Consider the following 25,582-nt stretch of genomic DNA (forward strand, 5'->3'; position numbering starts at 1 on the left):
TTCCATAAAAAATACAGCTATGGAAGAGTCCATAGGATATAAATACAATTAAGGGAATATTAAGAAGTAGGCAATATCTGTGTAACTACTGCCCATGGCAAGCCATTACTGCAGAAGCTTTTCGTGTACCTTTCTGAGATCACATAGCCTGCTTGCTTCACAGAGGTCACCACTACTCATAGCTTCATTTTGCCTATATGTAAACTTTCCATACATGGAATTCCACTCTTTGCATTCTTTTGCAACTTGCTGTTCAGCATTATGGTATGAAATATATTCTTGTTTTATAGAGTTGTGATCCATTCATTTATGGCTATAGGTGAAATATATTTTACGTAAATATACCACAATACATTTTATCCATCCTGTGTTAATGGGCACTTAGGTTGTTCATGGTTTATGGCCTTTAGAAAGAATACAGTCATGAATATAATTGTGTATCTCATCAGGTGCATACTCATGGACAAGTATCTTCACTTTTGGATACTGGGTTAGGAGATGCATGTGTCACCACTCTACTAAGTAATGCCAAAAGGTACTCCAAAATTGTGGTCCCAGTGACGTGCATGTAATAGTCTCCCTTCTCCCCATTCTCTCCAGAATCTGAAATTAAATGTTCTGCTCTTACAGTGGTAGTGGATTGATATCTCATTGCAGTACTGAGTTGCATTTTTCTAATTACTAATAAGGTTGAGCACTTCATTATCAGCCATCCTGCTGTTTCTTTTCTGAATGACCTCATTCACACCTTTTATTGTTGCTCTTATTTGTTTGCTTTTTATATCTGGATATCTTCTAGTCATCTTTGAATTGTAAAAATAAATTTACAAATCAAAATATTTAAATACTATGCGTATATTATTCTAGAATTACTATGTAGTTGGCATATAGCTCCCTTCTCTACAAATTCTTTCCAAAAAAAAAAATGCAATTTTTAGATGAACTGCAAGATTAGGTTAGTATTTAACTACCAATCATCCTAAATAGTTGCAGTTTTTCATACTGCATCTATTTTCAGGACATCTCAAAAATATAACTGTAAAAACTTTATCTAGTGTTCCTTTTATAATTCTAGACTAAATTCCATATGGTCCCGAAGATATTAAACTTTCAGGCACATTCTTAATTTCCCAGTACTGTACTTCATTATTTTCTTCTGTAATATCTGTTCCCATTTCATTATAAATAATTCAAAGAGAAGGTTATCTTTGCTACGTAATGATAATAGTTTTTTTCTGGTTTTCCTTTTAAAATATTTGGTTCATTTAATGTTTATTTAAACTTTTCAATTATCCTATATCATTAGTGTCTGTCTTTAGATTTTAAATTAAATTTAGGTATTTTCACTTATTTTTTGCACTTTTTCTTAGTTTGTTCCTAAACTTAGTATTTTATTTTATGAATTTTGAAATTGTGATTCTTACCAATATAACATTTTCCTGAGTGTTGTAAATGAAGTTACAAGGTGTATTTTATACTCCAGATTACAAACTCAAAAGAGGAAGGGGAAAAAAATAGGTAGAAACCAGCTTTTTTTTGCTGAATTAAACAAAATATTCTTAGTATATTTTGTCCAAAATTTTCAATAAGAAGAGTAGAAGGGAGTAAATAGAGGAAAATAACAGTATTTGGTTAATCTCTTATTTCAGAGATTTAGCACAAAGATGACTTTGTGAATTAGTATCATTTGCAATAAAAGGGATTATGTATATTGAGTATTTAGTTGCCCATATATTGCATGCATAACCTGCAAAGAGAGACTTCAGTGATCATATGAGAGTGTATGTGACCTTAAAGTCTTGAGCATTAAAATTGCCTATTAATCAGTGGTAGTTCAATATAAAGTAGACATAAGTGCAACTGTGGACATGAACACTCACCCTATCATACTAACAGTTCCACACAAAAACTTCTTTACTTAAAATTATAATGAAGACACACAACTGTTCAAATCACCTTCCTCCAAAAAGTGTTTGAAGAGGTACAAAAGAATGCAGCCCAAGGATGTGATAAAAAGAGAAGAAGTTTGAGAGCAGAGATATGCATAACCACACATTTAAGAGTTGGTCACAGATTCATCTGAGCTTTCTGCAGCCAAATAAAGAGAGAAAAAGAGCCAGTGCTATGATTTCTACCATTTCCTCAGGAAAAGCATAGCTTCCTGCTTTTCAGGTGCCTGTTTACAGAGACAGTATGATGCAGAAGTCAACATTCTGAAGAATCCTGAGGAACATTCACAAGAATCAGAATATAGAAGTTGTTTTAGTGCCAGACTCAAAATTTAGAAGCCTCAGAGTTTCCTGTGTCTAACACACTCAGAATCAGCATCCCTTCTGTACTCTTCCTGCTATATAACCATTCACACCTGGAATGAAGAGCTCTTGTGCTGAGGAATGTGCCACATTCAAAGGCAATCACTTCTTGAATTTCCAACATTTGACCCTTAGATCCAAAAGAAGAGACCTTCCTGAGTTTTCCCTTATGGTTTCTTTAATTTCAATTCAAAGTAATATAATCATTGTAATATAATAATATGTCATAAAGAAAGCAGTTATGTAGGATGATACACATTGTTAAAATAGTCATTCACTTTTAGTCTAGGTTTTGGGATTGTAACTTAAAGAATTTAACTATGTTTATCCATGGCAGTTCTTCAGAGGTTTATAAAATTTACTTCTCTATACAGACCACCTCTTTTTGAGTCTGTCCATCCTATATCTCCTAAGAAGCTTTGAACTCATAAGGAACAGAACCTACATCGTTCGTTCATTTCATTGCTATTCTTGTGCCTGGAAATAATGATTAAATCCTTTCAATACCCACCTCAATCCTTCTTGAATGGATCCAGTCTCTATTCCTGTGAATGTGCTACTCACAGCTGGAAGTGAATCTATCCCAAGCAGCCTGAGGAGGGTTGTACACTCACTTGTCCTATTCCAATCATCTTAAATACTTCAATCAGGACAGTATAAGATCACCTTAGCTTATGGCAGTTGTTCATTCATTTTGTCCTTGTACCGCAAGTGCCCACATTCCCCCTTCCACCCCAAGGTCCTGTTGAGCTAACCTAAACACAAAACCCTTTATTTATCCTGTTGTTTTTATCATTTGAGGCAGCTCATTACTGCATCATAGCAATATATGTTTTGTGTTTTGATTTTTATCATTTGATAAATTCAGTATTCTTTTAGTTATTCAAGAATTTCAGTATGTTCTATGTATTATTATTTATATTATGATTGAAGTTTTAGTTAGAATTGGGTCAAGGTCAGAACTCAAGCATTACATTAAAAAGCACCATAAGGTGATATATTTCATTTAGTTATTTGTAGACTTTTGGAGTCAGCAGTTGCCCTTATTTCAGGCCCATTTCTATGTTAATTATAGTATCTTGGGGGCCTTCTAATATGGTACATGCCTCACTGGAGTTTAAACACACTGCATTTCCATGGTTACACTGCCAAAGACAGAAATTAGACCAGCTTAACACGACTTTTCTTTGGTGTGCCTCTTTTTGTTTCTCACAAATCACTCTTGGATAACATCCTTTATAAAAATCTCACCCAAGATCTTGTCTAGCTCTAGAGTTTCTAATGTGAAGAGTCTACCTTCTCTTTTTCTAAATACAGCCATGGCATTTTCTCCTTGATTTTTTTGGCATATCTTCTGTTCTCTGTAGTTTTTTGCAGAGCCCCCCAAAATGTTTTGGCAGTCTTCTTGTAAATTTTCTCAGGTCTCCAGAATGTGATCAGTCATGTCAGGCTTGTTGAAGTCTCTGTGCTCTATACTCATTGCTTCTTTCCTTATAAATGGAAAGAGTAATAATGTCATTCTGCGACTTTAGTCATTATGAATATTCACCTCTGGGCTTGGTAAAAAGTAGATTCAACTGCTCTGTTTAGATTTACTTTATTCCTTCCAAATCATTAAATAATATATGATTGAAGAACTACAGGAAAATAGACAGGAAACCTTAATAGGCTGATAACTTGTCAGCATTGTGGTGTCTCTCCCTGTTCCTTGTTGGTTGTGGTTTTGGGGACTCTTCCAGGAATAGGTGTGTGTCTCCTCCTCAGTAATGGATGAGTACTGCTGTCCTCACTTTTCACCCAGTGAATGTTTGTAATCATCAGTGATATATTCCAGTCTTCAAGGAATCAGAATAAAATATCCCCATCTAAGAAAATATCCTCTTTTCTTGAATTTCTTAACATATAGCAGTTTACTTTACAAATTTGTACACTCTTTGAACCTCTTTCTATTGATTTTAGTGTTATATCATTTGCATTATGCTCCTTTGCCCTGAACTGTTTCTTATTTTGCTACATCAGCTAGATGATGAGCCATAACTGCCTTTTGCCTGTGTCCCCTATAACCCTGCATTGCATGTGGGCAGAGTGGTACTCAAAAAATGTTCATCTCCTTCCTTCTGGAGTAATCAGCTCATCAAAGTAAATATTATGAAATTATGTAAAATAACTCTGACATAATTACAAAAACACATTTTTCTGTTTCTTAAATAGTATGGTTCCTCCTATTTGTAGTAGGAATAAATAATTACTTTCCCAAATATGTTTCTGCTTCTTTTCTCAAATTCTCTTTGTTCACTGAATATTTTTTCTTTTTTTAAATTAATTTTTAAAATTTATTTATGACAGCAGAATGCATGACAATTCATATTACACATATACAGCACAATTTTTTGTATCTCTGATTGTATAAAAGTATATTCACACCAATTCGTGTCTTCATACATGTATTTTGGATAATGATAACCATCACATTCCACCATTATTTCTGACCCCATGCCCCCTCCCCTCCCACCCCTCTACCCTATCTAGAGTTCATCTATTCCTCCCATGTTCCCCCTCCCTACCTCACTATGAATCAGCATCCTTATATCAGAAAAAAACATTCGGCATTTGGTTTGGGGGGATTGGCTAGCTTTATTATCTCCTCTGACTCCATCCATTTACCTGCAAATGACATGATTTTATTCTTTTATTGCTGAGTAATATTCCATTGTGTATATGTGCCACATTTTTATCCGTTCATCCACTGAATGGCATCAAGGTTGGTTTCACAATTTAGTTACTGTGAATTGTGCTTCTGTAAACATTGATGTGGCTGTGTCCCTGTAGTATGCTGTTTTTAAGTCTTTTGAGTATAGACCAAGGAGAGGGATAGCTGGGTCAAATGGTAGTTCCATTCCCAATTTTCCAAGGAATCGCCATACTGCTTTCCATATTTTTTATATATTTATTTTTTAGTTGTAGTTGGACACATTCCTTTATTTATTTAGTTTTATGTGGTGCTGAGGATCAAACCCAGGGCCTTGCAAGTGCTAGGCAAGTGATTTACTACTGAGCCACAATCCCAGCCCTCACTGAATTTTTTTCTTCTCTTTTTTTATCACATATTAGTTGCTTCATTATATTATACTTTTGACACTTATAATTTTTGGTTTCTAGCATTATTTGTTTCCCTGTTGCATGGTAACAATTCTGTTCTTTGCAACCATCTGCTGATTTTAAGGTGTGTGATTGTTTTCAGTGGCATAAAACACTTTCCTATCTTTACTTACCTTGAATACTAATCTAGTATATTTATGTGTGGCATTTGTTTTTTAAAGTAGTAGACCTCATATCTTGTTTTAACAACTGATGAATTACAGGAGAGAATTTTGTTTGGTTGTTATTGTAAGTAAACATACCACATAAACTAAAAACTAAAGATTGACATAAAATTATTCTATTTTGTTGCATAAAAAGTTTGTAAGCCCATTTTTATCAGAGAAGAAAGTATGGTTCAGAGGGGTGGTAACTTGTTCTAGGGCTCCTAGGTTTTGATCCTAGACCCACTGACTTCAAACCTGAAGCTCTTCCTACCATTCCTACATGAGAAAATCCTCCTCCTTGCAGATTGGGGCCCACTTGGGCCTTGTATTACATAAAACTGGGAGTTAGAGAATTCACTGAATGGAATAGGCACAAGAACTCTCCATGAGTCTAGCATCTCTAGCATCGGGGGAAATGCACAAATAAGCTCATTAGACCTGTTTTCCATTTTTACACCTATTAACATGGCAAGAATAAAACAACCACTAGTGGAACCTAGAACCAAGATCCTCCCCACCAACCTGGGAGCCAGGGACCTTTGGTGATATGCATATTTTGTCTTTTACTTATAGGCTATGACTTTGAAAATGGATAGCAGGCTGATATTGAAATTTGAGAGTATGAGGGGAAAAATCCCAGATCAAACTAGAATTGAACACTATGGAAATTAGTGATAAAAAATTAAAATAGTAGAGTAATTTTTAGAACTATGAAGAAAATTGAGAAAAATATTCATGGCCTCAGATGTCCCTCTAGCAGTATATGGTGTAACAAACACATCTAAACAGATAGGGTCTTCAGGGCATCCTACTACTTGATGGTATTTACCTAATGACTGGAATGAAAAAGTGTCATCCTTCATTCATATGTTCATTTATTCAGCAAAGATTGAGGATCTATTGCATATGCCAAGCAATAGGCTAATCTCATGGTATGATATAGACTGTGCTCTCATGGAGACAGTTGTAAAGGCTGACATGTAAACAAGTTATTGTAACATTTTTGGCATTTTATATGGGTATATTTTTCTGCTCTTTTTCAAAATTGCAAAATGCCCATATCAGGTATCACTAAGTCTCCTTGCAAATACACTGCTCTCAGTGAAGTGCTATCTTAGGAAAGATGTTCTATCTCCTACTAAGAACCTATTCTGTCACAAGTTATGGACCTGGAAAACAGGTTATCTTTTCAACACCATCTCCCTAATCATTGTCATCTTTAGATAATCACACTCCTCTAAGGAAACCAAGTTAGCTCTAAGACCCCACCAAAAGTGTCTTTCATTTTGTTTAAGTTCTGCGTAATTTTATTTATTTTTAAACCTTTCCCAATTTTAAATTCCTTTTTTGTGCTTCATACATAAGCATAAGCCTCTTCTGTAATTAATAAAGCATTTTTTTCTTCTGTCATTTAATGTTTGTAGATGTCTTACTTTGTGTTACTAGTTCTTTGAAAACTGATTCTACTAGCAACCTAGAGTGTTTGTTATTTAGTTTCTTGATATTCATATTTATTTATTATCTGTTAAAAAATTAAGACATTTAACCAAATTTTGACAACTTACTATCTGTAATATATTTTTAATAAGCCTTCCTCCCCAACCCTTTTGTGTCATTTTCTACTAAATGTTGTTTAAACATTGTCTAAATACTTTTTATTATTATCATTATTTATTTGATTCTTTTTTGTTTTGTATCACTAAGCTATACTTTGGCTTTGGATGTTACCTTTCAGAAATCCAAATGCTGTAAGGAACTGTGATCATTGCTGTAGAAGTCCACTGTTGTTCTTAGGAACCATCTGTAAATCCTCTGTCCATGCAGGAGTCCAGGAGAAAGTGTTAACCCTTTACCTGCTTGGTTGCAGGAGGAATGCCAGCTCCTGAGCAGGCCTCATTGGTGGAGGAGGGGCAACCACAGACCCACCAGGAAGCTGCCTCCACTGGCCCAGGCATGGAACCCGAGACCACAGCCACCACTATTCTAGCTTCCGTGAAGGAGCAGGTACATGCTTTTATTAAAAGTTACAATTATTTCTTCAGTGCCTTTAAAAATTAATCTTTGGATATGTTTTAAATTTGTCTAACGACCTTGACACCTTCACGTTTTCTAATTATAAGGTGTTTACATTCCTGAGTACATTGGGATGACTGGCATGTAGAGCCGCTCCAGGTGCCAGTCAGAATCGGAACATGCAGGATACTTGTGCGTCTGCAAGTAAGGACAATATTGATGGTGATTGGTGTCTCTGTCTCCCCCACATTGCAGAGTATGTGCATGCACGCAAAATTGTGTAAAGCATATTTCATAATGCTGACTTTTCTATCAGGACTCTGGCAATCTGAGGCCTGTCATACTTATCCTTAGATATTTTGAGCATTTTAACATAGGTATTAGGGTTGTCTCTGTGATTTTTGGATAAAAGCTGTATTTGTGTGTTTGTCTGAATCCAAGTATATTCATTTTGTGAGCTAATGTTCTAAAATTTGTCAAACTGTGGCAATTTGCTTCAATGTCATGTTTATGTCCTCTTTTTTAAGGAACTAATTCTCTGTTTCCTTTAAACCCAAGTAACATATACATTAGGTCTTATCTGTAGTGCTTAGAGAAATTGGAGTTCTGGAATTTAATTGCCTAATATTTAAAATCTTTATAAGGTAAATGTAAATTTAAAGTTCTAGGGGTAGTTTTCTTTTCTGCTCCTTCCCTCCAATAAAAAATTAAATGCCCCCCTCCCGTGAAGGTTATTTAGCTGAAATAATATAATATTAATCTTTTTTAAAATGTTATGATTAAATCACTGGGTGCTTTAATCTAAATGTGTATTTTCTGGAATTTTTTTTTTAAATCAGTATCATAGCTCAAATGACTAGTGATGGCTGAGAGTGAAGAAATAATTAATACCTTGCTATTTTACCATTTGCCATGGCTTAAATTAGGAATGTGGTGTAAAAGATTACTCTAAACCTATGACATGCATTTGACATTAAAACTGTTTTTAAGAAAAATCATTTCACAACTTATTCTAACAGTAAAATGTGAAAATGGAAAATGTTTCCATTTTTTGCTGGAATAAAAGTTTTTAAACCTTCCACATTTAAACACAAGAAAAGCACAGTCAGTATGGTTTTCTACTTTCACCAAACTATGGAATGTCTAAGCTTCTATCACTGTTAGGGGAGAGAAAAGGACTTTCCTCCTGTAGTACTCAATAATTGTAAAGAGTTGACGTAGGGATCTAGATCTGTAAGACATAAAAGTTCTGATTTATGTGCAGCATATAATATGTTCTGAAGAAACATGATGATAAATTCATCAAAATGCCCAAAACGGACTTAAAACTAGAAACTGTGCAATAAACATAGCAATGGGAATTTGGTATTTGTGCCTTAGACCAGATGCCTGCAAATTGAAGAAAATATGGAAGCCTGTTAGGATTTCTGGCACTAGAAATCCTTGATGGCCTCAGATGACTTTTAAATTTTATCTTTTATCAGTAAATAGTATCTGAATGAATATTTTATGATAGATAGCAAGGATTCCTGTTCCTCAAGGTAGCAAAACATATTGCAAGTATTTGGGTTATTCTTTAAAAGACTTGTCATATATTTCTCAGATAATTTACTTAGTGGAAGGATATACTCTAGTCTTTGCTTCTTTTCCTGCCCTGAGGAATTTGAGTCCATTAATATGCATTTGCAGTTTTCTTACTTAATTTCTTTAAAAAATTATCAATGCTCATTACCCAGGATTTCATTCATTCCACCAAAAACATCATGTCAGTCTCTTGTTCTGAGAAACACTCCTGATTTTATAGGGCTAACTTCAGCTTCCATCTGATTTTTTTGGCATCAAACAACATATAGTTGGATCAAAACTTCTTAATACTTTCCTGAAATATGCCACTCCCTATCATCTGCTTAATGAGACAGAACACAGAAAAGTAATATATAAGGAAGCTAATTACAATATATTTTATAAAATATTCATCAGAGTGACATTCTTAGGCTATAATTTATACTCAACTATGATGATTAATGTTGATAATGTTATGTATCAAAAGAGCAATATTCTTCGATGGGGTACATAATTACTGGAAATCCTTACTGTTGTGCCGTGTTCATAGCTGTGGAATGATGGTATCAGCTCTGCAGATCTCAAAGGACAAACCTGGTTTCATAGCAGCACTGTCTCAGGAATGCTGTTTCACTGGGGTACAGAAACAAGGGATCCTTTCAGGGCAACAAGGCAGATGGACTGGTTTTTTATCCTGGATTTTATGTTCACTTTATAATCTTGAGATGATTTCTTAACTTCTCTGTGCTTAGTAGCCTCATTTATAAAAATGAGAATGGATTTTTAAAAAATTAGGGATGAATAATAACAGTTATAAAGGATATTTAATCAACATGTAAAATGTTTATAGTAGCACCAACATCTAATAAGGCCTAATGTTACCATCATCATCATCATCTCTACATAAGAAGAAAAGGTTCTTATTCGGTGGAGCTCGTTATTCTACTTTTAGGCATATCTGTCTGGAATTCAGTGAGCTTTCTTTGGAATATTTGTATCAGAAGACCAAAAACACCTTTCTGAACTTTGAACAATGATTGTGCTGTGTATTTTACTCATATGCAGCATTAAACTTTCAAAAATTTACTATACTGGTTTTACAAATTAGAATAGTTTTATGTATATATTATGAGAAGTAGAGAATGTGAAAATAATTTTTTTTAATATGCCAATTTATTGCAACCTCAAACTTAACATCAAGGCACTTGGTTACAGAATTGCAAAATAAGATCTTTTATCACCGGGCTGGGGATATAGCTTAATTGGTAGAGTGCTTGCCTGGCACGCACAAGGCCCTGGGTTTCTAATCCCCAGTACCAAGGGTGGGCGTGGGGTTCTTTTTCAAACAGAGTGCATCCAAGCCACTAAGATAGTTCACATGTACTCCCAGGGTAATAAGGCAGGAAATAGCAAACAACAGGTAGCAGTCTTTCTATAAGGAGTCTGTTAAACATCTGAAATTGGATTTAGGGTGTCATAAAATATTGATATTTTCCTCCACTGGCCAAGCTTTACCTAGGATCCTCCAGTGCCAGAAAGTGTTCCTGCTTCTTAGCATCATGTTGAAATTCATAGTCTCCTCCTTTTAAGAAGTTATAGCCTTTCACATTGATGTCATTCACTTAGATACATACCTATGCAGGTACAGAAAGAGTCCTTAGTCTTTGACAGACAGAAATAACCCACTTCTGTTCAAGACTACTTTTTTAATGAAGCCATATTTACCCTAGCCTGTAGTCACATCTCTACTCATCTTCTTTGGCACTTTATACCACTGCTGTGACTTTTAATTGTATGCTTCTTTGGCTTCATATAATTGGCTTCCTAAGGGCAGAGCCATGTTCTACATTATTTTATACCCATTTACAGGTTTCTTCTCTCCTACCATGTTGAATGTATTAGTCCTGCAATAAATGACTGTTCAAGGAGAAAATGGAAGAGTAATACTATCAAATTGCCTTATTTCCAGTTCCTTGCCCCCCCCTTTTAATAATGGAACCTGTAGAGGTGGGGTTGTGGCTCAGTGATCAATCGAGTGCTTGCCTAGCACATATGAGGCCCTGGGTTCAATTCTTAGCACCACATAAAAAATAAATGAATAAAATAAAGCTATTAAAAATTACCTCAATAAAAATAATAATACTGTGACCTGTAGCCACAACTACAGAAACATTGTCAGCACAAGAGTCTCACAGACAGCACCTAGACAACTCATTACTCAGCTGTACATTCTTGTTTTTAAGACAATTTAAACTTTAGTATATCCACACTAATCCAGAAATTAAATCCAGTCTCTACATAGAGCAAAGTAAAATTTATTTCATATTAGTGCTCAAATAATGGTGTAGATATTAAATGCTTATCTCCCATCTCTGCAAATTAGCTGAGTTATGTACAGGGAATAAAAGGAGGCAGTTATCTTAGTGATGTCCCCAGTGTTATGTTTACAGAGTGATATGGGTAGCTGCTGAAGAAATGGTAAGGATCATTCTTTAAGAGAAACAAAATGTCCACCCACGGAAAAACAAAGTAATGGGATCCTTGGTCTTGAGGCTAAAATTACAGGAAAGGTCCATTGAACTCCAGCCACCAGCTGGCTGTAATGAGGATCATCACTTGGCAGCTTCTGCAGTTATTTAACTCCCAATAAGAATCCAGGAGTCCATGATGATTACAGATATAGGAAAGGTGGAATGTTTGTTTCTTGATAGTTTTCAGGTATCTAGCAAACTTGATAACTCTTGTGCTTAGCTTAACATCTTACACGTAGTAATTAGATAAATATTTCCAAATCTGGTACCCTCAAAGGGCCCCACTTCCTTCTATGAAAATGTTAGACTAAAATAATTAAATCATCCTTGCAATGCCTAGTACATCTTTGGCTGGGGAGGAATTATAATTTGGCAAAATATTGGCTACTCATCCAGAGACTTGCTCCTGCCCCCTGCAGCTGAGTCAGAAACACCAGAGTACTCACTTCACAGGCACAAAGGAAGCAGTGGGCCAAGGCTGGGCCAAGGGGTAGAGTACATTGTACTTTTATAACTGATAGTATATGATCTCTTGATTCTAGAATAATCTTTAAAAGAGGACCACATGGCCAATCACAGATAGGATTAACGAGTATATTTCATATTTCTATATAGGGCGCAGGTTGATTTGTATTCTCTAAATTGGCACATATAATGTTTATTAGAATTTTTTCATATTCTGTCATAAAGTGGCTTGAATGACTGAGATCTATTTGAACATGGCCTTACTCTTCAGGCACTGCCATTTCACTGTTCTCTCACAAACATATTCTCTTATTTTTGGTTCATGATTTAAGAGTCTTGGAATCCATATTTAAGGTTGAGGCCAATCCAGATAGCCTGAAATGATAAGCCAAGAATATAATTTGGTAAACATGCTAAAATTTTGTGTAATTCTGTTACTCTGTTGAGGTCCCACATTTGATTCTGTTTGTGTCTTTTGTTGTCTTTGATGAGTGTAGTATGTTCCTAATTTGTGGGTATCTCAAAGAGGATACCATGTTTTAAGATAATATTTTCTGGCTTTTGTAGAAATTGTAATTCTACCTTCACTGCTGCCATATTGATTTAAGTGATATTCAAATATCAAAGAATGAAATGAGAGCCAGAGATCCTTAATTTTTGAGGATTAAAAAAAGAAAATTTGGAGTCCAACTGTGTCCTATTGATATTACTTCATTTTTACATGGATATCTTAGCTTCAGTAATTATACACCCTTCCTGTATGGCAGAATGCCCAGAACTGAACAAATTCCAGTATAATTATTTACTTTATTCCTCTGAAACTGAAACAACTCAACTGTTAGGCACCTGCCTTTGCAACTTCCTTTTATTCTACCCCTATGTTTATTTACAATGAAATAGTCCTCTCAGCACACCCCAATGATATGCAAAAGACAAATTTTTACTTCATCTGTAAATAAGCATAGTTTTTGGCTTAATTAAAAGCATCATTCTGTAATAGGTCTAAAATTTCTAACATTTCCTGTTATTAACTTAGTTATTGTTTTCTATTGGTAATTAAATTATCCTGGCAGTTGTAATTATTGTGTAACTTATAGTGAAGTCTTCCATGCATGAACTGCAGCATCAAACACAAGGTAAGATTTGATTTTCTTTTAGTGATTTTTGTGGGGTGATCTCATTTTATAGCTTTATTTCCTTAATATTAGAGAAATGAGGTTCAAAATGAGGTCAAATTCTAGCATTTTATGATATTAGTTAGCTCGTTCGCATTCAAGAATTCTAACCTTCTATTCTTGACTCTGAAGAGATCAGTCCTCGTAAGTTGCATGTATATGACTGAAATATAACATTTATTTATTTTGTGATAAAGATACAGGGCATCCTGTCCCTCAGCTATATCTCTGGGCTTAAAGAATAATCTTTCAAACTAGCTAACAGAAAGCTTGTATATTTTTACATTGGCACACGTTTTCTGGTAATCTGATGAGCGGTCAGCTAGTCTAGTTTCCTAGTCTTATATGACTCGGAATAACTGATCATTTCTTCTGTTGATTCCATTGTAAACATCTTTTTAGGTGTATTGACACTGTAAGGTTGTTGTTTGGATTTAGTTTTTGTTTTGAAAGAACTCTTGAGGGATTTGAACAGATTCTACCTGGTTGTACACATATAGCTAGATCATACATGTAAATTGAAATACATAGGAGATGCCTCATAATACTTACTGGTAAATGAACTAAAAATAAAAACGTAAGCATACTCACTACCCTCTATACGAAGCTTAACTTTGCTTTTAATTAATAAAAAAAATATTTAGTGACAGCCTGCTGTGAGCAAAGCATTTGCACTTTATCAAGGAAGGAGTGGGGAAGGGCTGGTAAGAAGGCATATAAAGATGATCATCTTCATATAGTTTCTATCCTCAGAAGAATGCATAGGCACAAAATTTATTATATATTTCACTTGAGAGTAATTGACCCATGACCAATATAATTGAACTATAAGATCCAAAAATATTTTGCCCCTTTTATATTTAAGTGGGCTACATATATGCATTATGTAAATTTGTTAACGTAGGCATTTTTAACTTTAATTTTACCATTGACTTAGTATTATCTTTCATTTACATTTGAAAGTAATAGAATATTTTTCCTTTGTTAATATTTAAAGCCAACTCTGACTTTGCATGTTTAAAATCATAATTTTCTGTTGAATAACCCACTTCACAATTTTTGTTCAGAGTTAAATTATTAATATATGGAATAATTTTTTCCCCTGTACATGCTTACTTTCTGCTATTAAATTTGAAATGACTGACAGCTGAGTTGGTGAGATTAAATATATGACAGGATCCTTCAGCATAAAATTCTCTGCTCTGCATGATCGTTCTTTTTAGAATCACTTCTGGAGAGAAATATTTAGAAACATACTTTTCCCTTCAGGTGTATCCCTAAAGTTATTCCACAGCTATCACAAAAATAAGTTTTCTGGTGCCTGTCTTCATGTTTCAGTTTCTAAATTGTCATTTTTGTCACTTTGCAGAAACAGATCCATGTGATCTTATTTTATCAACATATTGTTTCCAAAACGATCAGTTCTGCTTGTACTTCAGCAAAATAGTTTAGGTTATGATTTATTTCATTTCAGGCATTCCTAAGAAAAATCATTTAAAATGTTAATTTTTTTTTTTTTTAGGTAGTTCAAAGACAAATCTATGTCTTAACTTACAGAATTTTAAGAGTTTTTGTACACGTAAACCTTTATAATATAGGCATTACACATATATAAATGGTCAACAAGCAAATTGAAAGAACACATTGAAATTTGAAGTCAATGCTATGTATGTTATAATCATAAGTAATTATATAATTATATTCTATATAATCATATTTCAGATGGAAATGACTATCAAAAATAAACATCTTTGATACTCAAAGGCAAATACTTATTATACAATGATATGTGTGTAATCATATTTCAAATATGAAAATAGCTATCATAAATTTGAAGACAGTATTCTTAAAATTGCAATATCTTTGTCTCTTAAAAGAAAATTTAATTTTCTTCTAATAATTGGCGTTTATTGTTTAAATATGTAGACTATTAAGCTAGTATTTTCATTTGTAGATATTTATATATAAAAATTCCCACAGTGCAGCATGATTTTAGAGTGATTTTTTTCTAAGATCACTCTTAAAGCCTTAGTCAACAACAGGTTTCTTGCCCACCCTTGATGGCCTTCCAGTAAGCTATTCTAAAGGAAGTAACTCTTAGTATTTTGTCCATGTTTAGCATCTCTGCCTTCTATTATTGATTTAGAAATAACTTTTCATCACAGAATTGACATAAGTATGATTTCTTCCCTTTTCAAAATATATACATAAATTGCCCTTTTTAAAAAAATTAAGCCCTTTTTGCTCAAATATGGACTAAATTAATGTCTCCTATTTTTCATTCTGGACTTTAACTCATATGTCACCTGCTTCAAAGATATAACTGTAGGAAGTGGGAGAAACATAGTTGAGTTTTCCCATTGTACTATTATTCTCTTATATATTTCTTAGTAAGGAGAATAATGTATTTAAAAATGTTTATATAGTGTAAGCTCTTAACAGCAGGATCTTGATTTTCTGTTTATTTCAGTTAGCAAAGAGTAATGAAAAAGTGAATTCTTATTATATTATTTTTTAAAAAATATCTTATTGATTTCTTCTGTTGGCATCCTTCTAAGCTGATCTATTAGAAGACTGGAAGGTTTATAGGTAAGAATATAAAACTTTTGTTTGTACTGTGGGTAATGAATAGAATGCTGTTACACTAAATTTATTTCATTTGGATTTCAGAATTGGGCAAACATTTTATTGATGTGAAACTTATTTTATCTGATTGAATAATTTTTAATCTTTTTTAAAATAAAAAATAACTATTTAACCCATAAGCTTTTAAAGATCCAGAATAGCCAAAGCAATATTGAGCTATAAAACCCAAAAAACAAACAAATAAACAAAAATAATGCTGGAGACATCACAATAACTGATTTCAAAATATACTATAGACATGGAACATAATATTGGCAAAAAGACAGAAACAGACCAATGGAATACAGAAATCAGAAATAAACTGATGCATCTACATTCATCTGATTCATCACAAAGGCACCAAAAACATCTTGGAGAAAAGAGAGCCTCTTCAACAAATGTTTCTAGAAAAACTGGAGATTCATGTCTACAAAATTGACACTATATCCGTCTCTCTCACTGTGCAGAAGAATCAACTAAAAATGGATTAAACACCTTACTGTGAGAACTAAACTACTAAAGGATAACATAAGGGAAACACTGCAAGATAATACTGGCACAGTCAACACTTCTTCCTGAATAGGACTCCAGTAACTGAAGAAGAATTGACAAAAGAGATCACATCGAATTAAAAAGCTTCTGCACAGGGAAGGAAGTGAGCGAAGAGACAACTTACAGAATGGAAGAATGTCTTTGCCAGCTATGCATCTGATAGAAGATTTTTTTTTTAAAGTAAAGGCAATTTATTTAGTACTGTACATTTGTAACATTTTGCCCTGAAATCTCTTTTGTTTTTATTTTTTTATTTACATAAGGCAGTGGAATGCATTACAATTCTTATTACACATATAGAGCACAATTTTTTCATATCTCTTGTTATATACAAAGTATATTCACACCAATTTGTGTCTTCATACATGTACTTTGGATAATAGTGATCCTCACATCTACCATCATTAATAACCCCATGACCTCTCCCTTCCCCTCCAACACCTCAGCCCCATCTAGAGTACATCTATTCCTCCTATGCTCCCTTTCCCTATCCCACTATCAAAGAAAACATTTGACATTTGGTTTTTTGGGGTTGGCGAACTTCACTTAACATTATCTTCTCTAACTCCATCCATTTACCTTCAAATGCCATGATTTTATTCTCTTTTATTGCTGAGTAATATTCCATTGTGACATTCCTCATAGAAATAGAAAAAGCAATCATGGAATTCATCTGGAAAATAGTAGACCCACAATAGCTAACGCACTCCTTAGGAGGAAGAATGAAGTAGGTGGCATCACTATACCAGACCTTAAGCTATACTACAGAGCAGTAGTAACAAAAACAGCATGGTATTGGCACCAAAACAGACTGATAGACCAATGGTGCAGAATACAGGACACAGAGACTAACCCACATATCTTATATAGACAAAGGTGCCAAGAACATGCTTTGGAGAAAAGATAGCCTCTTCAACAAAAGGTGCTGGGAAAACTGGAAATCCATATGCAACAAAATGAAATTAAACCCCTATCTCTCAGCATACACAAAACTCAACTCAAAATGAATCAAGGATTTAGGAATAAAACCAGAAACCTTGTGTCTAGTAGAAGAAAAAGTAGGCCCTTATCTCTATCATTTGGGGTTAGGCCCCAGCTTCCTTAATAAGACTCCTGTGGCACAAGAATTAAAATCAAGAATCAATAAATGGGATGGACTCAAACTAAAAAGTTTCTTCTGAGCAAAAGAAACAATCTGTGAGGTGAATAGAAAGCCTACATCTTGGGAGCAAATTTTTACCCCTCACACATCAGATAGAACACTAATATCTAGGGTATATAAAGAACTCAAAAAGCTAAACACTAAAAACAAATAACCCAATCAATAAATGGGCCAAGGACCTGCACAAACACTTCTCAGAAGAGGACACACAATCAATCAACAAATATATGAAAAAAAAATGTTCATCATCTCTAGCAATTGAGAAATGCAAATCAAATCTAAGATATCATCTCACTCCGGTCATCAGAATGGCAGCAATTATGAAGACAAACAACAATAAGTGTTGGAGAGGATATGGGGAAAAAGGTACACTCATATATTGCTGATGGGACTGCAAATTGATGCAGCCAATATGGAAAGCAGTATGGAGATTCCTTGCAAAACTGGGAATAAAACCACCATTTGACTCAGCTATCCCTCTCTTCAGTCTATACCCAGAGGACTTAAAAACAGCATACTACAAGGACACACTCACATCCATATTTATGGCAGCACAATTCACAATAGCTAAACTGTGGAACCAACCTAGATGCCCTTCAATAGATGAATGGATTAAAAATGTGGCCTGTATACACAATGGAATATTACTGATAGAGGATTTATATCTAGAATACATTAAGAACTCAAAACAAAAAACTAATCAAATTTTTTTACAAAAATGGGTGGATTATCTGACCTCACACTTTCAAAAAAAGTATAAATGGCCAATAAATGTATGAAAAAAATGCTCACCATCATTACCTATTACTGAAATGCAAATCAGAATCGCACTAAAATTCAATGTCACCCCAGTCAGTTACCGGGGGAGAAAAACAAATTGCTGGCAAGGATATGGAGAAAAAGGAATGCTTAATCACTATTAGGAATGTAAAGTAACATAACTATGGAAAACAATACAATTTCCTCAAGAAACAAAAACCAGATCTACCATATGGTCCAATTCTCCTATCTCCTGGGTATATACCCAAAGGAAAGGAAGAAAGCATACAAAAGAGATACCTGTATGTATTTTTTGGCATTATTCATCATTACCAATTTATGGAATCAACCAAAGTACCTGTCAACTATGTATGCATAATATGTGTAATGGATAAAGAAGGGTGAAATCTTGTCATTTTCAAGCAAATGGATGCTAACAAAATAAGCAAGACTCAGAAAAACAAGTATGGTATATTTTTGGTCATATGTGGAAATAAATTGAAAACAAAAATGACCTGAAAGTAGATGAGGGATTATTAGGGTAGGAAAAGGGGAGCTGGAGTGGGGGATAGAAAAGGACAGTTGATATTATCAAAGCCCGATATATGCATGTGTGGAAATGCCACAGTGAAACCCATTCAATTTGTATAATTATTGTGTATTTCTAATTATATAAAATAATTTATTTACTTCCCCTTAAAAATCTGTGAAGATTTATTGGGAGGAGAAAAAAAGAAAAGAAAAAGAAAGAAAAAACCTATAGAATTTTACCCTAATATCAGAGTTGAAGAGTATTACTTTCACTGTAAGATTACTAGAAAAAAATTTAAAATACTCAGTGGGTTATCTGTGCCAGGTTTGCTGTTGTGAGAACTCAGAACCTGCATTGTTTGAAATGTAATTAGATTGTTGTGTTGTTTTTTTTTCTCTACACATCACTGCTATTTTCCAAATATTTGATTTGTGTCTTCTACTGTTTCTATAAGAAACAAATGAAATGTTTAGAAAATCTTTGGAAATGTCAACAATATATAAGATCAGTGAATAGAAAGTCAGTAGGAAACTAATAGCTAAAATTTATTTAGTACTTACTATGTGCCAAACATTGTGCTTCAGACTTTAGGTGGAAGATTTTCTATATTTCTTATCACAGCTTTTTGTGTTAATATAGTGAAAAATTGGTTTTATGTGCCACTTAACATCTGGCCCCCATTTTTTTGTTGTTGTTGTTCTGTGCATTTTCCCAACTTATTAGACTTTATGAGAAAATACATAGTCCTGAGCTATACAGTATCTCGTTCAGTAAGTTATATTTATCCTTAAATTATCCCTAATGTTTTTAGTTGCTTATAATTAAAAACTCTGCATTACACAGATACATGGGGAAACTGGAGCTCAGAAAAGTAACTTACCCAAACTATATAATAGTTCATAAATAGGGTATCTGGGATTCATATTCAAATGGTTGTACTCGAAAGTTGCATATGAAACAAATTCTGCAGTAGAGTCAATAAAGAGAAAGAATGGATATAGAGAAAAACTGGATCATTTGTGGTGACAAGCATATTTGAATAGTTCTGCAAAATGGGGGATAGAATAGAAATCATGATAAATGCTACTAGACATGGATCAGACCATAGAAAGCAGGTTTAATGGAAACATTGTGAATCTTTTTGAGAAGGATTTTGAGGTAATTAGAACAAAAGCAATATTTAAATATAATTTTAAAACAGAATTTTCTGAGCAAAAAATAAAACCCTGAGTAAACAGATTTAAAGAGGTCATCCCATTGTAGGCATCACCTCTGAAAAAGAGAACTGTCTAGGAATTAACTTGATAAATTTCTCTTTACAAAGATAATGGGAGATAAACTCTACAAGAATCCCCATAAAAGAAATCAGAAGATCAAATCTAGCTTTGGTGAAACAGCAAATTCCAGAAGAGATTAGAACAATGTGTCTACGCAGTTTTAAAGGAAAAAAAAAAATGCGTCTTATCTAAGAATTTATCCAGCGAAATTGTCTTTAATGTGTAAAAGATTAAAAACATATTCTCAGGGGCTGGAGATATGGCTCAAGCAGTAACGCGCTCGCCTGGCATGTGCGGGGCTGTGTTCTATCCTCAGCACCACATTAAAAAAATAAAGATGTTGTGTCCACCGAAAACTGAAAAATAAACATTAAAAGTTATCTCTTTCTTCTCTCTCTCTCTCTTTCTCTCTCTCTCTCTCTCTCTCTCTCTCTTTTTTTTTTTAAAAAAAAAGATATTCTCAGATGTTCAAGGGCCTAAGAAATGTATTCATCCTTGTGCCCTGGTACCTTTATGGTATTTAAAGATTTGTTCCCTTCAGAGTTTAAATTTAAGACTTAGGAATGAAAAATTCCTCATATATAGTAATAATTCCAAACCACAAATCAAGGGTTATTGGGTGTTATATTTTACAATTTTCTCCTACTTCTCATGGTCTTCAATCTATATACTCCTTCATGTAGTTCAAATTGATAATTACTGTTTAGTGATTGTTGCTATTGGCCATTAGTATTGTTCTGATTAGTATTGCTCTTCATAGTAGTATCTAATCTCCTTACACGTTTTGGACTCTGTACATGGCAAATTCCCAGTCAGTGCACTGTTTCCCTTGAGAATTAAATGGCATTTTTCATTATTTATGACTTAAGATTATTTAATGTCTTGTGCCATGGTTTGTTAGCTTACTGAATTTGCAAAGACAGAAAAAGAAACAAAGAAAGGTGCACTTTAAGCTAGGACCATATTCATTCACATGTTGTCATCATTCTTGAACCTGTGAATATTGTTTTAATTGTGCCTAAAATATCAATATTAGTAATATGATATTATTTCTGTTAAAGTATGTACTGAGAAAAAGTCTTGGGAGGAAATTCCCAGTGATGTTTCTAACTACAAAGGTTAAGAATTTTGTCCCAACCAAAGGAAAAGTAAGCAACAGGAGTGTGGTAGGTACCTGTGAATGAATAGATGAATGTGATCTATGTAGATGATTGCAAATCAGGAGGGAGAAAACAGTAACTAAAAGGGAGTTATTTGACATCAACTGAAAATTGAGAAAAGAAAAAATATAAGTAACATATATGCATATGAAATAATGTTCTACTTCCCTAGTAATCTCAGGAATAAAAGCTGAAATATTGAGAATGCATTTGCCTATCATATTGGCAACTATGAAATCAAATACAAAGAGTGAATATAATGATATTGCCAGTTTTACGCAGTATTGGTGAAGGTGAACTGGCCCAACTATTTCAGAAGGTGCTTTAATGATATACATGTAGTAAAGGCTTTAAAAAATTGTTGTGTATAATCTAGTGTTCTAGGAGTCCAGTCTAAGAAAATATTCGATTTTAATCTTAAAGAAAGGAAGGAAGGAAGGAAGGAAGGATTTTATTTCCTTCCTTTCTTCCTGCCTTCCTTCCTTCCTTCCTTCCCTCCTTCCCTCCTTCCCTCCTTCCCTCCCTCCCCTCTCTCCCTCCTTCCCTCCCCTCCCCCCCTCCCCAGGGAATGCTTTCCACTGAGCTACATTCCCAGTGATTTTATTTTTTACTTTGAGATGCTTGGGGCTTTGTAAGTTGCTGATGCTGGCCTCGAACTTGCTATCATCCTGCCTCATCCTCTCAAGTCACTGGATCTATAGGCATGTACCACCAGTTAAAACCATATTTCTTAAAGAATTTTTAATAATAGGCGAATACAAATACAGATAAAAATGAAGCATGTAACTATAAGTATGGGATGTTCAAAATTTTGCTATAGAAATGAATATTCATGTATATATGCCCCAAACACAGGCATACAATAATAAAACAGAAGAAGGCATACCTATAACACAATATCATCAGATGCTTCCCCCCTGTATTTTCCAGTTTTCATGTAAGAACATTCTATGTTTAACAAGAATTAAAGTCACAAGTCAAAATCACTAGTGGGGGAAAAAGTCTTCATTAAAATAATAATTTAGAGCTACTGTGAGCTAAGGTTGACAGGAAAGGAAAGAAATAAGTGTATATGGTAGAAAACTTGTTAGATGAATTGTGATTGAGAAACTTGATTGTCTTGCTTAGAAATATTGAAAATTTATTACAACTGTGATAGTAGTTTTCAGATCTGGAAGAAAATATAGCATAGTGGTAAAGACAGAAGCTTCCACCTCCACCCCTGCTGAGGTGTATGACCTTAAGAAGTTACTTGAGTTTCCTCATTTGTAAAATAAAGATAAGGATTCCAATCCCACTAAATAGTAAGTGTTCAACAATCACTTGTTGTTATTCCTATGATGACAGGGATGTAGAAAGGTAGTGAAAACAGCATGTTCTAGCCCAGAGCAACTTGGGAGGGACCTGGATCCAGACTGAGGAGTAGTCAGATGCAGAGGGCTCAGGATGACTTGGCCCATGGGAGGTTTAGAGGGAGATTCTATCATATGACGAATGGCCTTTATGCCATCAAGGTGTCTCATAAACTGATTGGAAAGATCAATGTTTATCTGAACCTATGGCATATGGATTGTATCATCTTAAAATAATTCTACAAATACAATTATTTTCATATATCTTTACAGAATATATATTCAGAAATTCCATTAAGAACTTCCTCAGAGTTATCGTTATCAATTACCTTGAAGGGAATTACACAAAATGTCATTGAGAGAAGGAAGGTGCATGGGCTGGGGTTGTGGCCCATGCATCTTGGCTTAGTGGTAGAGTGCTCACCTAGCATGTGTGAGCCACTGGTTTGATCCTCAGCACCATATAAAAAGGAAATAAAGATATTGTGTCCACCTACAACTAAAAAATAAATATTAAAGAAGGAAGATGCAGAGAAGCATATAAAATAATACATATTTGGGGCTGGGGTTGTGGCTCAGTGGTAGAGCACTTGCTAGTTCTACCATTGGGTTCAATCCTCAGCACCACATAAAAATAAATAAAATAAGGGTCTTGTGTCTGTCTACAGCTAAAAAATATTTTTTAAAAAATACCACATATTTTGGACTGCCATACTTCAGGATACTATACTCCAAGGGTGTTTTCCACCATAATCCAGAGAGTAGAATGATGTTTGGTACTAGTTAGCTTTCCATACTTGTTAAATGTGTATTTGTTGAAAATATTTGAAATGTTGAGTGTTATGGAAAGTAGGTAGGGATCAAAAGCCAAGTATTCTCACAGTAAACTGACATTAATTACCCTAAGAGAGATGAGGGAGTAACAAACCTCATCTCCCCCAAATAGTGAGGTTCAATATGCAAGAAGATTTTACATAGGAATATATCATAAGAAAACACTTAGATGAGTGTTTTTATGCCCTTCAGTAGATGAGTGGATAAAGAAAATGTGGTATATATACACAATGGAATATTATTCAGCATTAAAAGAGAATAAAATCATAGCATTTGTAGGTAAATGGATGGAGCTGGACAATATAATGCTAAGTCAATCCCCCCAAAAAAACCAAATGCCAAATGATTTCTCTGATTTAAGGATGTTGATCCATAATATGTTGGGGGGTGGGTGGGAGGATTAAATGAACTATATAGATAGGGCAAAGGGGAAAAGGTAGGAAAGACAGTGGAATGTGATGGTCACCATTGCCTGTATGAAGACAAGAAGGGTGTGACTCTACTTTGTGTACAACCAGAGATGTGAAAAATTGTGTTCTATTTGTGTAATATGAATTGTAATGCATTCTCTTGTCATTATAACAAATTAAAATTAAAAAAATAAAAGTTACTCTAAGCCATGTATTTGATAGCTTATACCTGATACATTTTCCTTTGCTATTAGATTAATTTGCATAAAATTAGTACCCAAAAGCAATTTGTTCAAACATGGATCTTTTTTATTTCTAAAGTAAAATAATGGTCTTTATAACTTGAACAGACCCCACCATTCTTGGGCTTCTTCTGTAGACATCAATCCAACAGCTTGTTAACAGCAGATTGGCTGGATTTTGAAATGATGTCACCTCTTTTATTGAGGTGGTAGAGGCATCTGTACTGACAGAATTATATTTTCCAGTTTTTAATGCTCCCAGCAATCTTTCATTGAAAATGTAGCCTTAATGAGTCATGTTGAAGCCTGAAGAAATACTGATGTTTTACAAAGAAGGCAAGAGTTTGTCACTGCTATGATGGCACATTACCCCACACCACCACCAATCTATTCTTGCCTTCTGTAACCTGGATGCAATCCAAAGCAAACTATAATCACTTGCACTCATTTATTAGAACTGGCAGAGCTCACATTGGTATACTCTGTTTTCTTATGATATATTCCTATGTAAAATAAGGTAAATGTGGCAATTAAGACTCACTTATTTTAGAGCTAGCACTATGCAAAAAAAAAAAAAGAATGTGAAGCCATTTCCAGTACAGTTGTATTTAAGAAAGAGTCCAGCTTCAAAGCTTTTAATCCAAGCAGACTAGAAATGCTGATAAAATAGAATAGATTGGTCACACGATGCAAGATCTAGTTTACTATTTTGTGGCTATTTTAATGAGCTGTTTGACTGCCCTAAATTTGCTTTAAAACATCTTGAGAAAACTGTCAATTAGCACAGTAATTTTTATTACTTTACCAGATTAGTATTGGCAAGTTGGAAGGGTTTGCATTCCTTCCACCAAACCCAACAAATGTTAAACCTGAAAGCCAACCAAATGATTGACTGAGGAAACTGAGCCAAGAAAATAGCTCCTTCTCAGTCCCTTCATCCGGACATCCTCGAAAGTAGTACTGGGTAGATCACTCTATCAACCCAATGATGCCTTACAGCCAACCAACCCTCAAGACCCTATAGAAAGGTCACACAGATCCCTGGGATCTTTAGTGTGTCCTAGAACATCAATGTACCATAGTGGATATTTCTGTTACTTTTGTTAATATTTATAGTGATAATCTGATAGACCTGACCTATCAGTGATCCTTACATTGCTTATTCTACTTTTCTAAAAATTAAGTAAAAATTGTAAATGCATGTTCATATGGTAGGAAGAATGCAGGCATTAATTTCAAACTGCTATGGAATCAAGTGCAGACTCCTACAAATAACTTTAGGATTTTCAGTACAGTCCTTAATCTCCCATAGC

At 34.2% G+C, this 25,582-nt stretch overlaps 1 protein-coding gene across 1 annotated transcript in view; it reads left to right on the forward strand.

Annotated features, from left to right (window-relative positions):
* Pkp4 (plakophilin 4) overlaps positions 1 to 25,582 on the forward strand; it is a 247,528-nt gene that overhangs the window by 71,956 nt on the left and 149,990 nt on the right. The window contains exon 2 of the mRNA XM_077802620.1: positions 7,485 to 7,621. Within this exon, the coding sequence (XP_077658746.1) occupies positions 7,490 to 7,621 (132 nt within the window). The 5' untranslated portion in view covers positions 7,485 to 7,489. The remainder of the gene's footprint in view (positions 1 to 7,484; positions 7,622 to 25,582) is intronic.

Source organism: Urocitellus parryii, chromosome 1 (genome assembly GCF_045843805.1).
Source record: "Urocitellus parryii isolate mUroPar1 chromosome 1, mUroPar1.hap1, whole genome shotgun sequence".
Taxonomy (NCBI): domain Eukaryota; kingdom Metazoa; phylum Chordata; class Mammalia; order Rodentia; family Sciuridae; genus Urocitellus; species Urocitellus parryii.